The following is an 18054-nucleotide window of genomic DNA, read 5'->3' as shown; positions in this document are numbered from 1 at the left end:
TTAGACCTTCCGTATGCGATACTACCGCCATATGTATATGTGCATATTGCTATCCCACGATTTTTGTCACCTCAGTGTAAAGTGGAGTACCCTTTTTTTCAAAGTGACTGTCATGCAGCAAATTGTGTAAACAACACGTCGATAATATCAGATCGTCAGTGAAGTCAGGCGCCACAGCATTAGCACTATAAAAGACTCTATACATTGGCGTAAAATCCCGAAGGAGTTTTCTGCCACTTGACGAGCACGGCATACTCTACAGTTGGGTTGGGTTGTTTGGGGAAGGAGACCAGACAGCGAGGTCATTGGTGTCATCGGATTAGGGAAGGACGGTGAAGGAACTCGGCCATGCTCTTTGAAAGGAACCATCCCGGCATTTGCCTGGAGCGATTTAGGGAAATCACGGAAAACCTAAATCAGGATGGCCGGACGCGAGATTGAACCGTCCTCCTCTCGAATGCGAGTCCAGTGCCTAACCACTGCACCAACTCGCTCGGTATACTCTACAGTTATAAACTTGTTTATGCCTTTATGATGTAGCAACTCTTCTCGAATAGACTTTTTAATCATACAGTCTCTAAAAGCAAACATTTCGTCTCTAGTCAGTAAATGGGGTAACATCACAGTTGCATACAGGGATATTACACTCCTTCTCTCATCCCCATAATCGATTTTTGAAATATTCTATTGTCAGATTCTTTTCTTTAAGTACCAATATCAACCCCAATGAATTTACAATTTGCATCCTTAATATGCAACAAAACAACTGAAGGGAACTCTCCTTCCGAACAGGCTTTGAAGGACGAATGGTACTGACCGACCGCCATGTCATCCTCAGACCATAGGCGTCACTGGATGCAGGTAAGGAGGGGCATGTGATCAGCACATCGCTCTCCCATCCATTCTCAGTTTTTGTGACCAGAGCCGCTACTTCTCAATCAGTTAGCTTCTTAATTTGCCTCACAAGGTTTGAGTACATCCCACTTGCCAACAGCGCCCAGCAATCTGCACGGTCATGCATCCAAGTGCTACAAGAGCCCAGCAGTGCTTAGCTTCGGTGATCTGACGGGAAATGGAGTTACCACTGCAACGAGGTCGCAGAAAAAAATTTATAATTAAAAAACAGCGATCCACTCTTCTCTAGTGCCCTTATACCGAACTATGGCGCTTATAAAGATATAATTTTAGGGAACATTCAGCGGTGTGTGCGGACACGGTCTGAAAATGTGTCACGAATAGGGTTTGTAATAGAGAAGTAATAAATTAAAACGTCAAGCCAGATGTGGCAGTTTTACCGCAAAGAGAAAAAATGTAGTAAGCGATAAACATTTTCCGTTTCATCATTTAGTGGGGGTGTCAGCGAGAAAAAGTTTAGTAAACACTTGAAATTAAGTGTATTATGTGCTGCAAGTGACAAAGTGCTCACATTCTCATAAAATACTGGATGTATAAAGTCTGGGTATTTGCGAGTCGTGGGCTACATTTCTCTTTCACCCCCGCCCCTTTGATAGGTTGATGGTTCTTACACCACAGCGCTTCTTTCCAGACAGCATATGCTATGTGTACAAAGTTTGGGCGTCATCGACCAACTAGTTTTTAAGAGGAGATGTGGAACATACATACATTTTTAAAGTATGCATGGGTGAAAGTATTACTACCTTTCGTCTTTTACTGATATGTAACAATAAATGTCATCGTCTTCCTCTTCCAATATTGGTGCAACACGGTGGAGTTACCAGACATTTCGCCACCTGTATTTCTTACAAGGAACTGCATTCTTGTCTGTCGCTGTTCACCCTAAAGCCCGGTCCACACGCAACGATCTGTCTGCGCAGACATCGGCGCAGATGTCTGTACATGCAAAAGATCGCTGCAAATGTGGTGTGTTCACACGACACAAACCCCAATCTGCTTGATAGGTTCCCGGGATTTACGCCGGATCATATTGTAGAAACCGCACAATATTTCAGCGAGACAACTGCCCGCCATCTTCAGGTGCTACTGTCGCGTCGCTGAGAAGCGCGCCAATTTATATGCTGGCTTTCTAGAACAGCGCAGGCGCCAGCGGGGCATAACGTCATCGAAGACCAATCGTAGACAGCGTCGAATACCAGAGTCCTCTGCTGAAGAAACGGGCCGCGGTCTGCGGAAGCGCGCCGCGGCGCGGGAAAATGCGGCCGGGAGCGACGGACCCCGTTCGCGCGCGCGATTTAAGCATCTGCGCTAAGGCTTCCCATCTGCGTTGACTCGGCGCGGTTGCTAATCTGTGGCTGACGATTCCTTAGTGCCGCCAAGGCTGGTTCCCAGGCTTTGCTCAAGTGAAACCCCGTGTCTCTGTTTAATAGGTCACTGCTTATACGTATTTCGACCGCCTCTTTGATGATGGAGTCCCAGTATGTGGAAGCATGCGAGAGGATCTTAGTTTTTTCATAATTCATGCCGTGTCCCGTGTCAAGGCAATGTTCAGCAACCGCAGATTTCTCTGGCTGACCCAACCTCGTGTGACGTTTATGTTCGTCGCATCTGTCTTTGACCGTACGACACGTCTGGCCAATATAAGATTTCCCACACTGGCACGGGATTTTGTATATTCCTGGTCTCCTCAGGCCGAGGTTGTCTTTAACAGAGCCCAGCATCGATTTCACTTTTGCTGGAGGCCGGAAAACACATTTAATCCGATGTTTCTTGAAAATTCTGCCCACCTTAAAAGACACGCCACCGACATACGGTAGAAGAACCAACCCCGTGGTGTTATCTGCTTCTTCAGGTTGTTCTTGAGGTTTGGAGCGTGCTGGTCGAAACGCGTTCCGGATCTGCTTCTCGGAGTACCCATTCTGGGCCTACTCCCAAGACCTTGCCCATCAAGGAGTTCATCAGTGCCGTTGAACAAGGTGTTTTAAAACTTCCGAATGATGCTGCTGAAGAAATAAGGCGAGAGGCTTGTAGATCAATAACCAGGATGCCTGCACCCAAGCAGAACGTCACCATTGAAGAAAGGAGAGCGCTCTGTTCTTTAAAAGAAGACAATGATATAGTAATTTTACCAGCTGACAAAGGTAACGCCACTGTTCTTATGCCTGCTACATCTTATTTTGGCAAGATGATGGACCTACTACAGGATACAGCGTATCGTCGACCCCAGAAAGATCCGACGGATGCCGTACAACGGAGGACATCCGCTCTCCTCAAATCCAGCCAACTTCCTGACCATCTGAAGAAGAGTTTAAGAGAACGAGCGCCAGTTCCGCCACGACTTTATGGCCTGCCTAAGATACATAAGGAAAATGTTCCGCTTCGCCCTATCGTTAGTAATATAGGTGCCCCAACATACCATCTAGCTAAACATCTGGCTTCTCTTCTGAGTCCCATGGTGGGGAAATGTGAACACCATATTCGAAACTCAGAAGATTTTATACGGCGAATGAAGAACCTGCGTCTTGAATCTACAGACTTACTAGTGAGTTTCGATGTGGTTTCCTTGTTCACACGGTTGCCTCTGATGGACTCATTACAACTTATAGGAGCCAAGCTCGAAGGGGATGTCTTACACCTTTTCAAACATGTGCTTACCTCGACTTACTTTTTATTTAACAACCAGTATTTCGAGCAGACTGACGATGTTGCTATGGGTAGCCCTTTGTCTCCCATAGTAGCAAATCTTTTTATGGAAGATTTCGAGGACAAAGCACTTCAGATGGCGGTTCGGAAACCCAAATGTTTTTGGAGATATGTAGATGATACGTTTGTGGTATGGCCGCATGGGGCAGCAACGCTTCCTTCGTTCCTGGAACATCTGAACTCCCTCCATCCAAATATCTGTTTTACCATGGAGGTAGAAAAAGATGGTGAGCTCCCATTTCTGGATGTTTTGGTGCGTAGAAAAGGAGACGGCTCCTTGGGTCACAGTGTGTTCCGGAAGCCTACGCACACAGACTTGTATTTACAAGCTACGAGCTGTCATCATCCCTCACAGCGCAGCGGTGTATTACGGACGCTAGTGCATAGGGCTAGAGCCATCTCAGATCAGGACAGCTTATCGGCAGAGCTCAACCATCTCCGCTCTGTATTTGCCCAGAATGGGTACTCCGAGAAGCAGATCCGGAACGCGTTTCGACCAGCACGCTCCAAACCTCAAGAACAACCTGAAGAAGCAGATAACACCACGGGGTTGGTTCTTCTACCGTATGTCGGTGGCGTGTCTTTTAAGGTGGGCAGAATTTTCAAGAAACATCGGATTAAATGTGTTTTCTGGCCTCCAGCAAAAGTGAAATCGATGCTGGGCTCTGTTAAAGACAACCTCGGCCTGAGGAGACCAGGAATATACAAAATCCCGTGCCAGTGTGGGAAATCTTATATTGGCCAGACGTGTCGTACGGTCAAAGACAGATGCGACGAACATAAACGTCACACGAGGTTGGGTCAGCCAGAGAAATCTGCGGTTGCTGAACATTGCCTTGACACGGGACACGGCATGAATTATGAAAAAACTAAGATCCTCTCGCATGCTTCCACATACTGGGACTCCATCATCAAAGAGGCGGTCGAAATACGTATAAGCAGTGACCTATTAAACAGAGACACGGGGTTTCACCTGAGCAAAGCCTGGGAACCAGCCTTGGCGGCACTAAGGAATCGTCAGCCACAGATTAGCAACCGCGCCGAGTCAACGCAGATGGGAAGCCTTAGCGCAGATGCTTAAATCGCGCGCGCGAACGGGGTCCGTCGCTCCCGGCCGCATTTTCCCGCGCCGCGGCGCGCTTCCGCAGACCGCGGCCCGTTTCTTCAGCAGAGGACTCTGGTATTCGACGCTGTCTACGATTGGTCTTCGATGACGTTATGCCCCGCTGGCGCCTGCGCTGTTCTAGAAAGCCAGCATATAAATTGGCGCGCTTCTCAGCGACGCGACAGTAGCACCTGAAGATGGTGGGCAGTTGTCTCGCTGAAATATTGTGCGGTTTCTACAATATGATCCGGCGTAAATCCCGGGAACCTATCAAGCAGATGCAGCGCCGGGAAAGCCTCAAACAGCACAAACCCCAATCTACTACTCGCCCGCCATCTGCCGGTGTAGAAAAGAAATATCAGTGGCAAGGGACTACGCTCCCCGTAAACGTCAAAAATTTAATTCAGTTATTTTGAAATATAGAAATGGAGGAAGTTCTGTTGTGGTCTGTGTTCGCAACTTGTGTTGCAAAAAACATTCAGACCAACCGCAGAAAACAGAGAAAGCTGGCAAAATGGTGTAGACAGTGGCTGCTAAAGCGAAAGCAGTTTTCTCACGTTAATTTACTGCGAGAGTTGCAGGGCGAACCTAACGACTGGCGAAATTATTTGTGGATGGATGTCGAAACTTATAATTATCTCTTAATGCTTGTAACCCTTCATATTATGAGAAAAAATACTTGTATGAGAAGGGCAATTTCCCCTCATGAACGGCTGGCGGTAACATTGACACTCCAATTTCATCTTCAATTGTACTCCTGCTTGGTCTTGGCGTTTCTTGATCACTAAGAAAGCTAAGCAGATCAAAATACCATAACATTGGTTGGTATACTTGATCTACTCCTACACCAGATCTTCTAGATTTCTGAACTTTGGATAACTCTTTTCGGTAAACAGTTCGCAAGGAATTTTTTTTTTTTATTACTGCTTCTCTGTTTGCCGAGGCGTCAACTGCACGCAATTTTTTCAATTAGAGCATTGTGTGCTGCTGTCTTTTTGTCTCGGTCGCCGGTCACTATATTCTTTACTTTTAATCTTCCACAAACATGGGTGGTTTCTACATATTTCAGTGAATTCACTTACAAACTCTCGGGAACACTGACGAGTATCAGCCATTTTAATGCCCTGTGCGCACAAATACAAACACTAGACTGAGCAAACAGCTGTTTCGCGCCAGATTTGCGGCGATCTCCTGTCCACACGCTCCAACTTGTCTGCGCAGATGTGGTTTGAACCCACAGATTTGAGAGGTTTCGCTCAAACCTCCAACTCCAACTTCCAGGTTTGCACACACCTCAGCTTGGTGCAAATCTTCTGTCCACACGCAACGATCTGTCTGCGCAGATGTGATGTGCGCAGACATTTGCGCAGACAGATCGTTGCGTGTGGACGGGCCTTAAACTCTATAGATATATATGGTCGTAGCTCTGGTGCTACTATGGAGATGTCTTTGTCGTGTATTAGCATTGTTCGCCAAAATAACGTCGGTTGTATCATGAATATAATCGATTAGTGGGAAAATATGGAAACGCCGTTTGTTCGCTTTATGCATGACAAGAGTCACGATTTAGCCACTTGAGGCAATTGACTCACGTGGACGATGTTTATTAGCATGTAAACACGTAAAATGAAAGGTTTGTCGACTTCGTTTTTATTGTGATTTTTGTCGTTCTGGTCACGTATGATTTAGTAAACGGAAAGATTTTGTAACTGCAATTGAAATGCTGATGACTTCATGATCAATTGCGCTTCTCTGAGCAAGATTTACTGTCTTCTATCTGAATTATGTACAGAAAGCGTCGATGAGTCGTATTTGTCATTTTTGGTCAGGCTATTAAGGACATGGTTTATGAAATTTATCATTATTGGGGCCATTGTACATGCGTTGTTTGCGCCAAGATTTTTAACATAAGGTGATTGATTTGCAGGTTTATGCGATTTGTTTTAAAAGCTTTCTCGTACGCCTCCCCGCCCCCCCCCCCTCCAATAACCCTTAAATTCTTCACAATTTACGTAAGATACGTGTAGGCTACTCAATATGCACCCAGATGTAACTGTAATGCAAGGTTTCTACAGCTGTACTTAATTTTCCTTGCAGTTGCGAGTGTTTGAGGGAACTCAGACATCGAGTTACAGAGCGAATCGACTTGTTACCATAACTTTTATTTCCCATTTATAATCGTTTGGTGTGCCGCCTTAGAATATAATTATAACGTATATCTCGGGCTATGTTATGGTTAATTGCGTCACCACTAGAAAGATTCCTGGGAGTAGGAGGGAATTACCATGCTGTAGACCAATTTGTTTTCATGTATCGTGTATGGAGGAACTACTGACGGAATAAGTGGAAGTAGTGACTTAACACACAGTACCTAGAGAAAAGTGTTTTATTAAGAATAAGCATTGACCATTACATTACAGTGACACTGCTGTGTGAATGGTTACCTTGCAGTATATCCCAGATAATATGCTGATACCCTTTTTTTAAACAGAGTTTTGAGTACTGCACATAATTTAAAAAACTATAAAGTCGTAAAGTTATCCGTGTTTGTTGGAACTTGTATATGACAGACATTGTAATGATAGTTTTAGGGTACAGATGTTGCAGATCAGTCATTATTGCAATGAAAGTAAGAGGAAACTAAGTTGGGTTTATTCAACATTTTCCCATCTGTTTCTTAGTCTCTCATTGGTAGACTGTTTTGTTAGTTACTGACAGCAAGCAGTCTAGGAGGGGGGAGGAGAGTTACAGAAACATGTCAGAAATAAGCATATTAATGTTATACTTCTGAGGATGCTTGCTGTGAGTTGTTCTAATTTTCACCTTACCATGGGTAGTTTGTAGCATTTATCTTTGTTGCGGTTAGAGCTCTTCTTACTGATAAATTCTATTGCTCAGAATTTCTTCTTTAATTGTACAATATTCTTCAACTAGAAAATGTATGATGATAAACCTATATCCTGTTGCAGTTCTCCAGTTGCTTTGCTGCTGCAAATTTCACTTGTGGTCAAGTGGATATGTGATAGGTTAGAGCAAGTTTTTTTAAAAAATTTTGAATTAACTGAAAAATACAGGTTTTTACTATATCTCTCAAGTATTTTAGTTATTCAGTTTGTTAGCCTGGAGACATATAGTACCTTTGCAAATGGGACAGAAGGCTACTTGTGCTTTCCACAAGGTCATTCTGCCAGTAATGGACTATGCCTAGTAAAGCACTGTAGAGTTAAAATCCATCTTGAGGATAGGGCAGCCTTAGCTTTTGCACCTTATGAGAAACAGAAATTTCTTGTAAAGTTGTTGTTTAATTTTCAAAAAGTATGCTCCAATTTGCCTGGTTTGTGATTGAGTTGAAACAGTTATTTTAAGATCCCGAAAAAGGAAGTTCTTTGTGACTAACCAATAGTGACTAAATTAAACACAACCCTCAGTTCCAGCAAGGGTGTTCTCTCATATACACACTTGATGAATATAGATGTAGAGGAACTATTGGAAGGATGAGAAGGGGACAACCTGCCAAATGTTGGAAACATCGTAAAGGGAGTGATCAGATAATGAGGACATATCCCCATTTGTACCGACACACACTATCCATTACAGTCAGTCTATAACAGAGGGGTTCATTTTCCATAAAATGGAATCGTATGTTTCAAATCTGATGCACTCTATAAATTTAAGGATAATGTGCATATGGCTAGGGCATGTAATGAATACAGAAGTAGAAAAAGGAGAAGGAAGTTGTCATTCATCCTCAGTATTTTGATAGAATTATTAAGCTGACCATGGTGTTTGAGTTGTCAAGCATCCATTATGGCCTAATGAAAAATGTTGAAGACACTTTCACAAAGTGAAGACCACATTTACAAACTAAAACCTTTGTTCCTCAAAAACCATAACTTTTTGTTGTGGACTGCTTCAGTGACTCAGAAATTAGATGCAAAATTTTACAATTTTAGCAGCTGAATCTGGCACTAACACTTGCACTTGCAAATACACTTGTGATTGTGGAAGACTGAATCTGTTGTCATGGGTGTGACAAAATTCAGGAGTACAATGTAACACTTTCCCTTTACAGGCATAATGTTGAATGATTATATGTAAATGAATTAATAAGTGCATAAAACTGAAAACTAATGTAACTAGTCATTAAAATATAAGAAAGAATGTAACATTATTTTCAAAACAATAGCACAACTTCTGTTATCACGGAACTTTCTTATGAAAACAATCAAAAACTTGATTTCCTTTCAATTTGAAATGCAAGAAGATTCAAAATTTTAGCAACAATCTTTCAGAAAGAAACAACCAACCGAAATGTTATTTTCATTACTCGGAAGAGTATCTTTTCTTTCTCATATGATTTTAAAAACATTAACCTGATATCATCGGCCACACGCTCTGTCGATCTCTTCTGTCACTCTGAAGTGCTATGATTAGAAAGGTTCCGGCTTTAATTTCCGTAACTGGATTTATGGTTGCCTGCACTTTAATTTATGATGTTGCTTGATTACCTTCAACATTAGACTCCTCAAAATCTGAATAAACATCAGAAAATTTCAGCTGTTGCTTGGATTTAGGGATCTACGGAATTTCATATCGTGCCATTTCTCTTCCAAAAGTTTCTGAAGCTAAAATATGATGACTGTCATAATTTCTAAAACAATGTTAGAATGGACTTCAGGAATTGGAATGACATCTTCCCCGAACCTTAACTACCTTTCCTTTGTCTTGTCTACTTCACTGCTACAAAGAGAACATGAACTTCATTCAGTTTATTACTAGTATAAACAGCAAATTTCTTTGCGTGTGCAGTGCAGTTTCCAGGAAACTTGAGTTTTTGTAAATTTGGATTCGACTGTTTTAGATTTATCTTTTTTCTAAGAAAGCTCCAAACGGCAAATTTGTCATGTGAAAGGTAATCACTTGCTGTTGCATAATAACTAACCTTTAGACTGTCCCATACCCAGCTTGGAAATAATGTTACTAGTTTACGGCTCGTATGTGTGACCTGAATTTCATCTTAAGACATTAAAGAAAAGTTTTTGACAAAGTCAAATTGCATGACAGCATTCTTTGCAAGCTCTTTCTTAAAAGATGCAGAATATTTGGCTTGTTTCTCCCTTACCCAGAAATGCATTTTAAATTTTGACATCTTGTCCTGTAATGCTTCAGTGATTGCTTCCAGTGTTCATGTATTTTCCATTAACTTTGCCAGTCATTACACTCCTTTCGCGACAGAATTTTATCTAGATTTTCATTAGTCAACCGCAATGAGACATTACGCTGACACTTTCTGCATTTGTCTATCATACAATCCTAATTTTATACATCACAAATTAGTGTCTGAAGCAATTCTTTGGTAGAATTAGGAAAATCTGGAATCACATGTGAAATGCTTTCCGTTAGAAATTTAAAATCTGCATAGTATTTATGTATGAACACATTGACATGTTTCTGACACTGGTAGTATATGACTTGGCCTTAGTTCATAAAATGTTGACATTGCTAGTTGGGTATCGGAATTCATATTCTTAAATTCCTCGTAGGCCTCACCAACCGTTATAACCATAAGCCACTTCTGTACTTGTTCTTGTTTTCCATTTCTGAGGGTCTTTAACAGATTTTACATCATGAATTCCATGAGTAGCACAGCTAACGTCATCTTGACAAAAATACTCAATTACTTCATTTTTTGTTTCAGTTGACAAACATCTTGAACCCTTTGGGAGTATCTTAACATTTTTTTCAGTAAGATTCAGGTCCTTAATCTTGTTTCCTAACAGCAGCAGCCTGTTGCCTTGGACTGTTTGGAACTGACTCTTTTGCCTTATTTACAGCCTTAATCTTAAAAATTGTGAAATACTTGTTGAAACAAGATGCAAACTTTATCTTCCTTTCTTTTTTTTTTCTTTTTCTTTTCTTTCTTTTTTTTTTTTCATGGGTGTGACAGCAGTTCCTGTGACTTTCAAGATGAGAGAAAAAAATTTGAAACAAAGCTTATGTGAGAAAATTATTCAGTGTAGGATACCAAGGAAGCCTATTGTTACATAGCATGTTGCTCATTGTTGCGTCATCTGTTTCAGAGAAAGCAAATCATTTCAGCCAATATAACAAAATGTCTTGATGTTCCTGGAGCACATTATTGTACAACCTTTGGGAGCACAATTCATAACTAAATATCTTGAGTACAGTAAAGATGAGTTTCAAATCATTAAATTTTATATTTTGTTAGTCCATTCACATGCCTAAATCTTTACTTTCCTGGCTCATTTCATGCGGAATGAGCCAGGCTAGGGATTAAAATTAATTGTTAGGATTAATATTCCCTTCTCTCCAAATCAACCAAAAATAATCATCTTAGAATGAATTGCTGTTATGGACCAATACCAATATTGTAGCACCACCTGTCAGCAGTAGAGGCAGGACTTGTAAATTTTAAAGTGCAGTACTCTCTAAATGCCCATGTCTGCTGCAGAGTGAATAGGTCTAGGTGTAATAGCAGCCATGGGTGGGTTTCTTTGCCATAGGTTCCCAAGACTAATAAGGGTTTCAAGCAGATGACATGTTTCTATAAGCTGAGAGGCCAAAGGTAGTAGTAGTCTATTTTAGAATCCTCAGCTTTTGTTTACATCAAGCTACTTGAGTTTTATACAGGTTTCATTAATTTGCTGTAAATGTCAGGAGTAAAACCTCATATGCTCACATTTCAAAACCAAATGTAGTTTAGAACATGGTCTCTTTAATTAAAATGGTTTAAAAGAGCCATTTTTTATATTTTTAGAAAAAAAATTTCATGTTTGTCCTCAATTTGTAAACTATTGGACTGCAGTAGGAGAATGACATTTTATAATATAAGGCCTTATATTGGTACCTTATTACATGCAAAGTTTCATGTGTATCCTGTTGTTGCTTATGGAGATATAAGAAGGTAAAATTTACTGTGTGTCAAAGTGGCTGAAAAGTCACTGGTGCACGGCCGCCCCGCCATGGGGTCAAACAAATGACTATATCTCTGCAAGTATTAAATTGGAAATAGTAAAGTTTACCAATGTTCATTGTGAACTTGTACAAACATTCACACAAAATTTCAATAATATCCGTGATGGTCCTGTGGGAACTTTTTCTGAAATTAGGCCACTAGGCATGGGATGGTGCAATAGTGTTAATTTAAGATAAATTCTGACACAATACACTCATGTTAAAAGAGAAAAGTAATATAATGATATGTTAACTGTAATATGTGACACGATAGCTGTAAGTCACAAATGCTGATATAGCCCCAATTGTAAATTCAGAAAATTCTCAGAAATATGCATTTATTCATTTAGATATGCACCGGAATTAGGGATGAATGATTTTTTTTATGAATATCCTGCTGCTAAAATTGTATAAAGCATAAGCAGTTGAAAGTGCCAAAAAATTATCTGAAACAATATCCCTTTTTCATATAAATATACAATGAAATTGGGGAATGTTTGGCAACAGTATCCTTGTACAAAAACAGTGTAAAAAAAAAATTAAGTTTAAAATTGGCGATATAATGTGAATTTTTCACAGCAATCACAAATGTTCAAAAATACACACTATCTTAATATATACTCACATTTAGACACATGAAAGATAATGCGAAAACAACAGAAACAGTAAATTATTAGAATCTAGTAATATGAATTAGACCTATCTGGTATTTGTGATCATACACAAAAGTATAATCAGAAATCCACTTACATATTTAATACACATGCGAAACACAGAATGTTTTGATTAGCAGAGTTTGCATCATATTCTACTCTAATGTTATAACAGTCAGAATTATGAAAATTGTGAAACACCATCAAAGCAAGTCTTCTGGTTGGTGTGGCTAACTATGCAATATACAGTTATTGATATGTGTTAGGATCAAACAGATCAAAATGTCTGTATCAGACATTTCATTAATTAATTTCCTATTGTGTCATTGCACCTCATTCCCTGTACCGCGTCCGCAGCTCGTGGTCGTGTGGTAGCGTTCTCGCTTCCCACGCCCGGGTTCCCGGGTTCGATTCCCGCGGGGTCAGTGATTTTCTCTGCCTTGTGATGACTGGGTGTTGTGTGATGTCCTTAGGTTAGTTAGGTTTCAGGAGTTCTAAGTTCTAGGGGACTGATGACCATAGGTGTTAAGTCCCATAGTGCTCAGAGCCATTTTCCCTGTACCGCTAACAAATGTCATTAGAAGTGTGTATTAGAAACCAGATTTTCAATCCTCCACCAAGATATAAAAGAGTTGCGGAGTGTATCACAAATCACATTTGCTCCTCAGTACAATAAATGCTCTATGAAGAACCAAAGATCTTAAAGAGCAATTTAGCATTTCAAGTGCAACCCTGTTTTTGATTGGTATTAATAGTGTAAGATTCACCTTTCAGCCTTTCAACTCTCAAACATCAGTTGCAATAAGAATTAAAAAACTGCTACATTTAAATTTTCGATGGTGAGATATGTATGTGTCCCTTTCATCTGTCATTACATTTTTAATCTTCGATTAATTTTTTTGTGCTCTTTTCGACAAGCTTAATTAGTTGTTCTACTTGGGGAACAACAAGAGAGATGTGTGTTACCTTCTAAAATTTTGTGAGTTGTCTGGACTCAAACTTGAAGTATTAGGAAGGAGTTTTTAATGTTTTGCATAGTGTTATGTAAATAGAAGGTAGAGGGGGGGGGAGAGAAAGGAAAGAAAATGAGACTATTGATATGAGCTGCATCGGGACTTTATAACTGTGCATCTGCACTGAAAGTGGTGGATTCATTGCCCATCAAGGCGAATCAGTTACATTGTTCTTTCACACCATGTCCAAAATAACAGACCTACACTTTCATATAATTTTTCTGGGTAGCTGACCTATCAGTTTTTACTGTGCAGTCAGCTGCAGGGGTCTGATGCAGTATTTCAGCATATCTTCTTACAAATTCTGTACTAATATTTTGTAAAGTTTTTATTTGTGAGCGTGTGTGTAGACCCACATGCTCTTTTTACAATACAGGTGAGTGTGTTACTGTAACCTTTATTTCTCATTCATATCCGTTGACTTCCCAAACTTGCAGCAAAATCATTATCTTCCAACCTAGAGCTTTGTGACACCAAAAGTTGGCAGTAGGGGTGGTGCCAGGTAGAGCGATGGGAAAACTGTCACAGTCCAGCAAGAACTTGTATTAACTTTTTAAGCATCCTTTTCTCCCTATTTTATCTCATGTGCTAAAAGTCTCAGATACAGAGCTCTCAACAACAGCTATATTCGCCATTGCCATGATCAGCATAGATACAGCCATGGATGTTGTTTTATTTTGACACTATCCATGTTCTGTTTCACTATAAAAGGATCACTCCTGAAGACACAATAAGCATTTTAGTCATTGATTATGTTCTCTATTTGATCCTTGTGATGAACATCATGCATACTTTGTAGAAGCTCAACAATTTTGTCTCTTTCTTTTCAGGAATGCTGTAATTCATCATTCACACATTCAGTGTTATTAACAACTTGAAGCAGATAAGGTTGACATGAAGTAAACGATGCACGGGTGGAGTAAACTATAATTCATGCTCTTGGCCTTCTGAAGACCCATGTACGTAAACAAAGTGACACAATGAGGAAAGTTCCAAAACACAAGATGATAGCCAAGAGCTGTCCCAAGTGCTCCATGCAGTTACCTATTGCATCAAAGACATGTGCATGTGGACATATATTTGTTGGAAGGCGATCAAATGCTGCACAAGAGGGTGATGGCACAAGCATTACCCGTCGCCGTACAGAAAGGGTAAAACGAGAGAAGCCTAATTACTACGATGCATTGGAGTACGACAAGGAGACAAGGAAGCAGCAACAACGAAAGCGCAGTATGCGTACTTCTGCTGACCAGTCACAGAGCAAAAGTGATGAACAGATTGGTGCAGACGACGATGTTGTGCATCTCAAAAGGAAGCGGAAACGCAACTTCAGAACAGAACAGGATAGTGATGATAGGGACAATTGTTTACAAATAATTTCACCAGAGAATGGCTTCAAATGTTCTGTTATTCTCTCTGAAATTAACCGAAAAATGGGTGTAACATCATGGAGAGTATAATTCCTGGATTTACATTTTGTGATGTAATAGGAATTTATATGTTATAGTAATCTCGTAGACAGGGGAACGATTCAGTTTTGCTTCCCTTGTTTCTTAGATTTCAAACAGGGTTAAATTGAAACCAGTTTGTGTCCTCCAGTAATTATGAACTGTATGCAGTAACCATATTTTGATTCAAGCAGCAAATCTGCTTTTCGAGTAATAAGTCACTGATGTTCCTTGCATTTCTTTCTTTCACCCACATGTGTGATTCATTTAATAACACCAAAAACATTCAGCTGAAAAGTTTTTGACTGTAGTAACTGAATGCTGAACTTCAGAATAAACATTTGCAGTTGTTCTCTCATTATATTAAAAGTGCTACAACTGATCAACACAGTATTGCCTTTTCTTATTTGCAAGGATTTGGAAGCATAGCTGTGTTGTCAGGGCTTGTAATGGTGTAGCACTAAACCTTTATTGGACTTCATTCTGAAGCACAAACAGTGGTATCCATTAGAGAGTATATCCAATTAAATTGTATAAAAAACTGTAATATGATGAAATTCAAATTCAATTTTCGTGCTAAGCACAGGTGAAGTGTTTACTGCCGTTTGTGACATTTACTACTGGATCATATATTGCTACTTACAAAGTTATAATTTTCATTTCTGTGTTGCCTCTGCACTTGTTAACTGACAAAATTACACGTTTTATTACTTCAAAGTTGTCATATAAATAGATGATTGTGTGTTAAAATGTTTATATAACATTTGTTGTATGTCAGTGTCAAGTCAATATATCAGATTGAAATTAATTTTCATACCATCAAACAATTGTTACTGGAATAGACTATTGTCTATTGTATTGTGTATGCATCATATCCATGAAACCGTTTTCATTGTAAGTTCAGAAGAGTGTATAGCGAAAATTCTTTGTGAACAAATTACAAATATTTGCACATTGTATTGTTTTCACAATTTATTGCCTTCCACTTTAAGCTAAAATAGGGCATGTCCACAAGATTTTAACATTTTCTACTCTGTCTTCCAGAATTATTTTTGTTTGTTTGAAAATACTTGAATAACTTCCTTGTAAACTGTGAAGTTTACGGTCTTGATCACATGTTAAATTATCTGAACAGATAATTGGTTTTACAGTCACCACCAGAGCTTATAAAAGACAGTGATGCAGAGTATGCATAGTTGATAAATGAGCTGGTCAGTGTCTTGTCATTATAAAACCGGTGACGGCTGGAAAGCCAACACTGTTCAAAACATTAGAATGTGATCAAGACAGCAAAATGTACAGATTCAGATATCGAGGTAATTGTCTCCAGCAGAGGTCATCATTTAATGCCAAATGTGATGTTTCTGCGTAACCAAATTCAGCAAATGTTGGATTAAGTGTGACACAGCAAATACATCCAGTTTTCTAAATTTTGATTGCACAGCTTTGGTTGACTTTACAAATGGACTCTAGATTTTTCAACTGAAGAGGCTTCCACTACAGACTTCGCACTTAGGTCAGCCACTGTTGTGGCAGCTGGTTGGTATCTTTACTGCTGTTACCATTGTTATTGGTATAGCCTGGAGTTGAATTACTGAACTTCTTAGCAAACAATGGAATCTCCAGATAGGAATATCAACAATGTAGGAAAAGATAGATTGCTACTTACCATAAAGGTTACAAACTGTAAGTTGCAGATTGGCTCCGTTAAGACACGTACACATGAGCTTTCAGCCTCAGCTTTCGGTCACATAAGCTTTTAACGTCAGCCATAATCGGAAAAAGAGAAACACACACCATTCATTCACAAAAGCAAGTACATCTCGCACGCATGTGACTGCCGACTTTGGAAGCTCAGGTGTTCTAGCCTGAGCTGCTTGAGTAGGTGGTCATGTGTGTGAGATGTGCTTGCTTGTGTAAATAAATGTGTTTTTCTCTTTTTCCAATGAAAGTAGAGGCCAAAGGCTTATGTGTGCCTTTTAATAGTGCCTGTCTGCAACTTAGCCATTTACCTTTACAGTAAGTAGCACTCTATCTTTTCCTACATCGGTGAACATCTTAGCCAAGAATTCATTCTATCATTCCATAACAGAAGCGAAGAGCAGTTAGTGTGTAAAAATCACTGCAAATTTTAATCAAAAAGTATCTTGTTATAATAGCTGCTCTTGACCTTTGAACTGCCTTTGCAATATGTTTGTCATGACTGTCTCAGCATTGGGTATGCTTAAACAGAACAGCATATCATGTCAGTGAAGAATGCAGCAGGACCCACTTAGGAATTATGCTGGCTCCTGTTGGTGTTTTAACAGAAGTTGGTCATACCGTGACTTGTTTAGTGTTCATGCCTGAGGTTAATGCTTGTCTCTTCAAAAGTTCCAGTGCCAAATTTTGCCAGTTTCAAGAAAGTCACATACCGTACCTGGAAAACTTTTCTTGTGGTCTATCTTGTATGCACAGTGTAGAAATACAAATGCTGTTGAACCACATCAAATCTATATTATTAGAATCTTCTATACAACTCAGTATTAAGACAGTCCAACTCTGCTAAATGTCACGTGAAATCCATATGATACTGAGTAATACCGGCAGTAAAAGTACTCACATTGTGCCCTTCATTATACACAAAGTGATGTTACACAGATGCCTTCTCAGCTCAAACAGGAAAGTAACATAATGTGTTACTCTTTCAAGACATTATGTTGACCTTGGTGTGTGTATAGTTTGCCATGAACAAAGTGTGTTGATTGTTGAAAGACTGATGGTCTAGGCATTGGCCAAGAGTGGTGGTCTGTGTTAGCACACCCAAAGGAGCAGGTGCCCACTATTTTATTTTTGGTATTTTTCAGCTGTCTGCATTATTTGCCTGCATGTTAGTTTGTTAAAGATGATTGTATCCAAGTACAAATTGCCATTTCTTATCTTGGAAGTGATGTAACGGCTGGTAAAATAGTTTGTTCCCTGTGTTATCCATTTCTCGGTTCATATGAAACATGACTTATCATTTTATTATTATTTCTTTACTTTCTCAGATTTTATGTCTGGTTAAAAATGGAAAATGATGCGGATCTTGATCAAGCGTGACTTCCTTTTAACTGAACGGTATATGTTACATTGCATTTAGGAACTTTTGGGTAGTTGAACATGTATCAATAATTACAGATTTCTGTAGTTGTATATATACGTTTGGATGTTGCTGTATTGCGTTGATGTACTGGTGGGTATTGTGTGGTATGACTCCTGTA

At 39.7% G+C, this 18054-nt stretch overlaps 1 protein-coding gene across 2 annotated transcripts; it reads left to right on the top strand.

Moving 5' to 3' along the window:
- The first annotated feature begins 1531 nt into the window (after positions 1-1531).
- Positions 1532-15769, top strand: LOC126162433 (UPF0547 protein C16orf87 homolog). 2 transcript variants are annotated; one of them, XM_049918936.1, is made up of 2 exons: positions 1532-1632; positions 14195-15769. In XM_049918936.1, the coding sequence occupies exon 2, from the start codon at positions 14345-14347 to the stop codon at positions 14822-14824; it is 480 nt and encodes a 159-aa protein (XP_049774893.1). In that variant the 5' UTR covers positions 1532-1632; positions 14195-14344; the 3' UTR covers positions 14825-15769. The 2 variants fall into 2 exon arrangements, with proteins under 2 accessions (XP_049774893.1, XP_049774891.1); XM_049918934.1 differs by lacking the exon at positions 1532-1632 and adding an exon at positions 6127-6356.
- Positions 15770-18054: the final 2285 nt, after the last annotated feature.

The sequence above is a fragment of the Schistocerca cancellata genome, chromosome 2, assembly GCF_023864275.1.
Source record: "Schistocerca cancellata isolate TAMUIC-IGC-003103 chromosome 2, iqSchCanc2.1, whole genome shotgun sequence".
Classification (NCBI taxonomy): Eukaryota; Metazoa; Arthropoda; class Insecta; order Orthoptera; family Acrididae; genus Schistocerca; species Schistocerca cancellata.
Note: the sequence above shows the minus strand (reverse complement) of the source record. Positions and strands in the feature narration are given on the sequence as shown.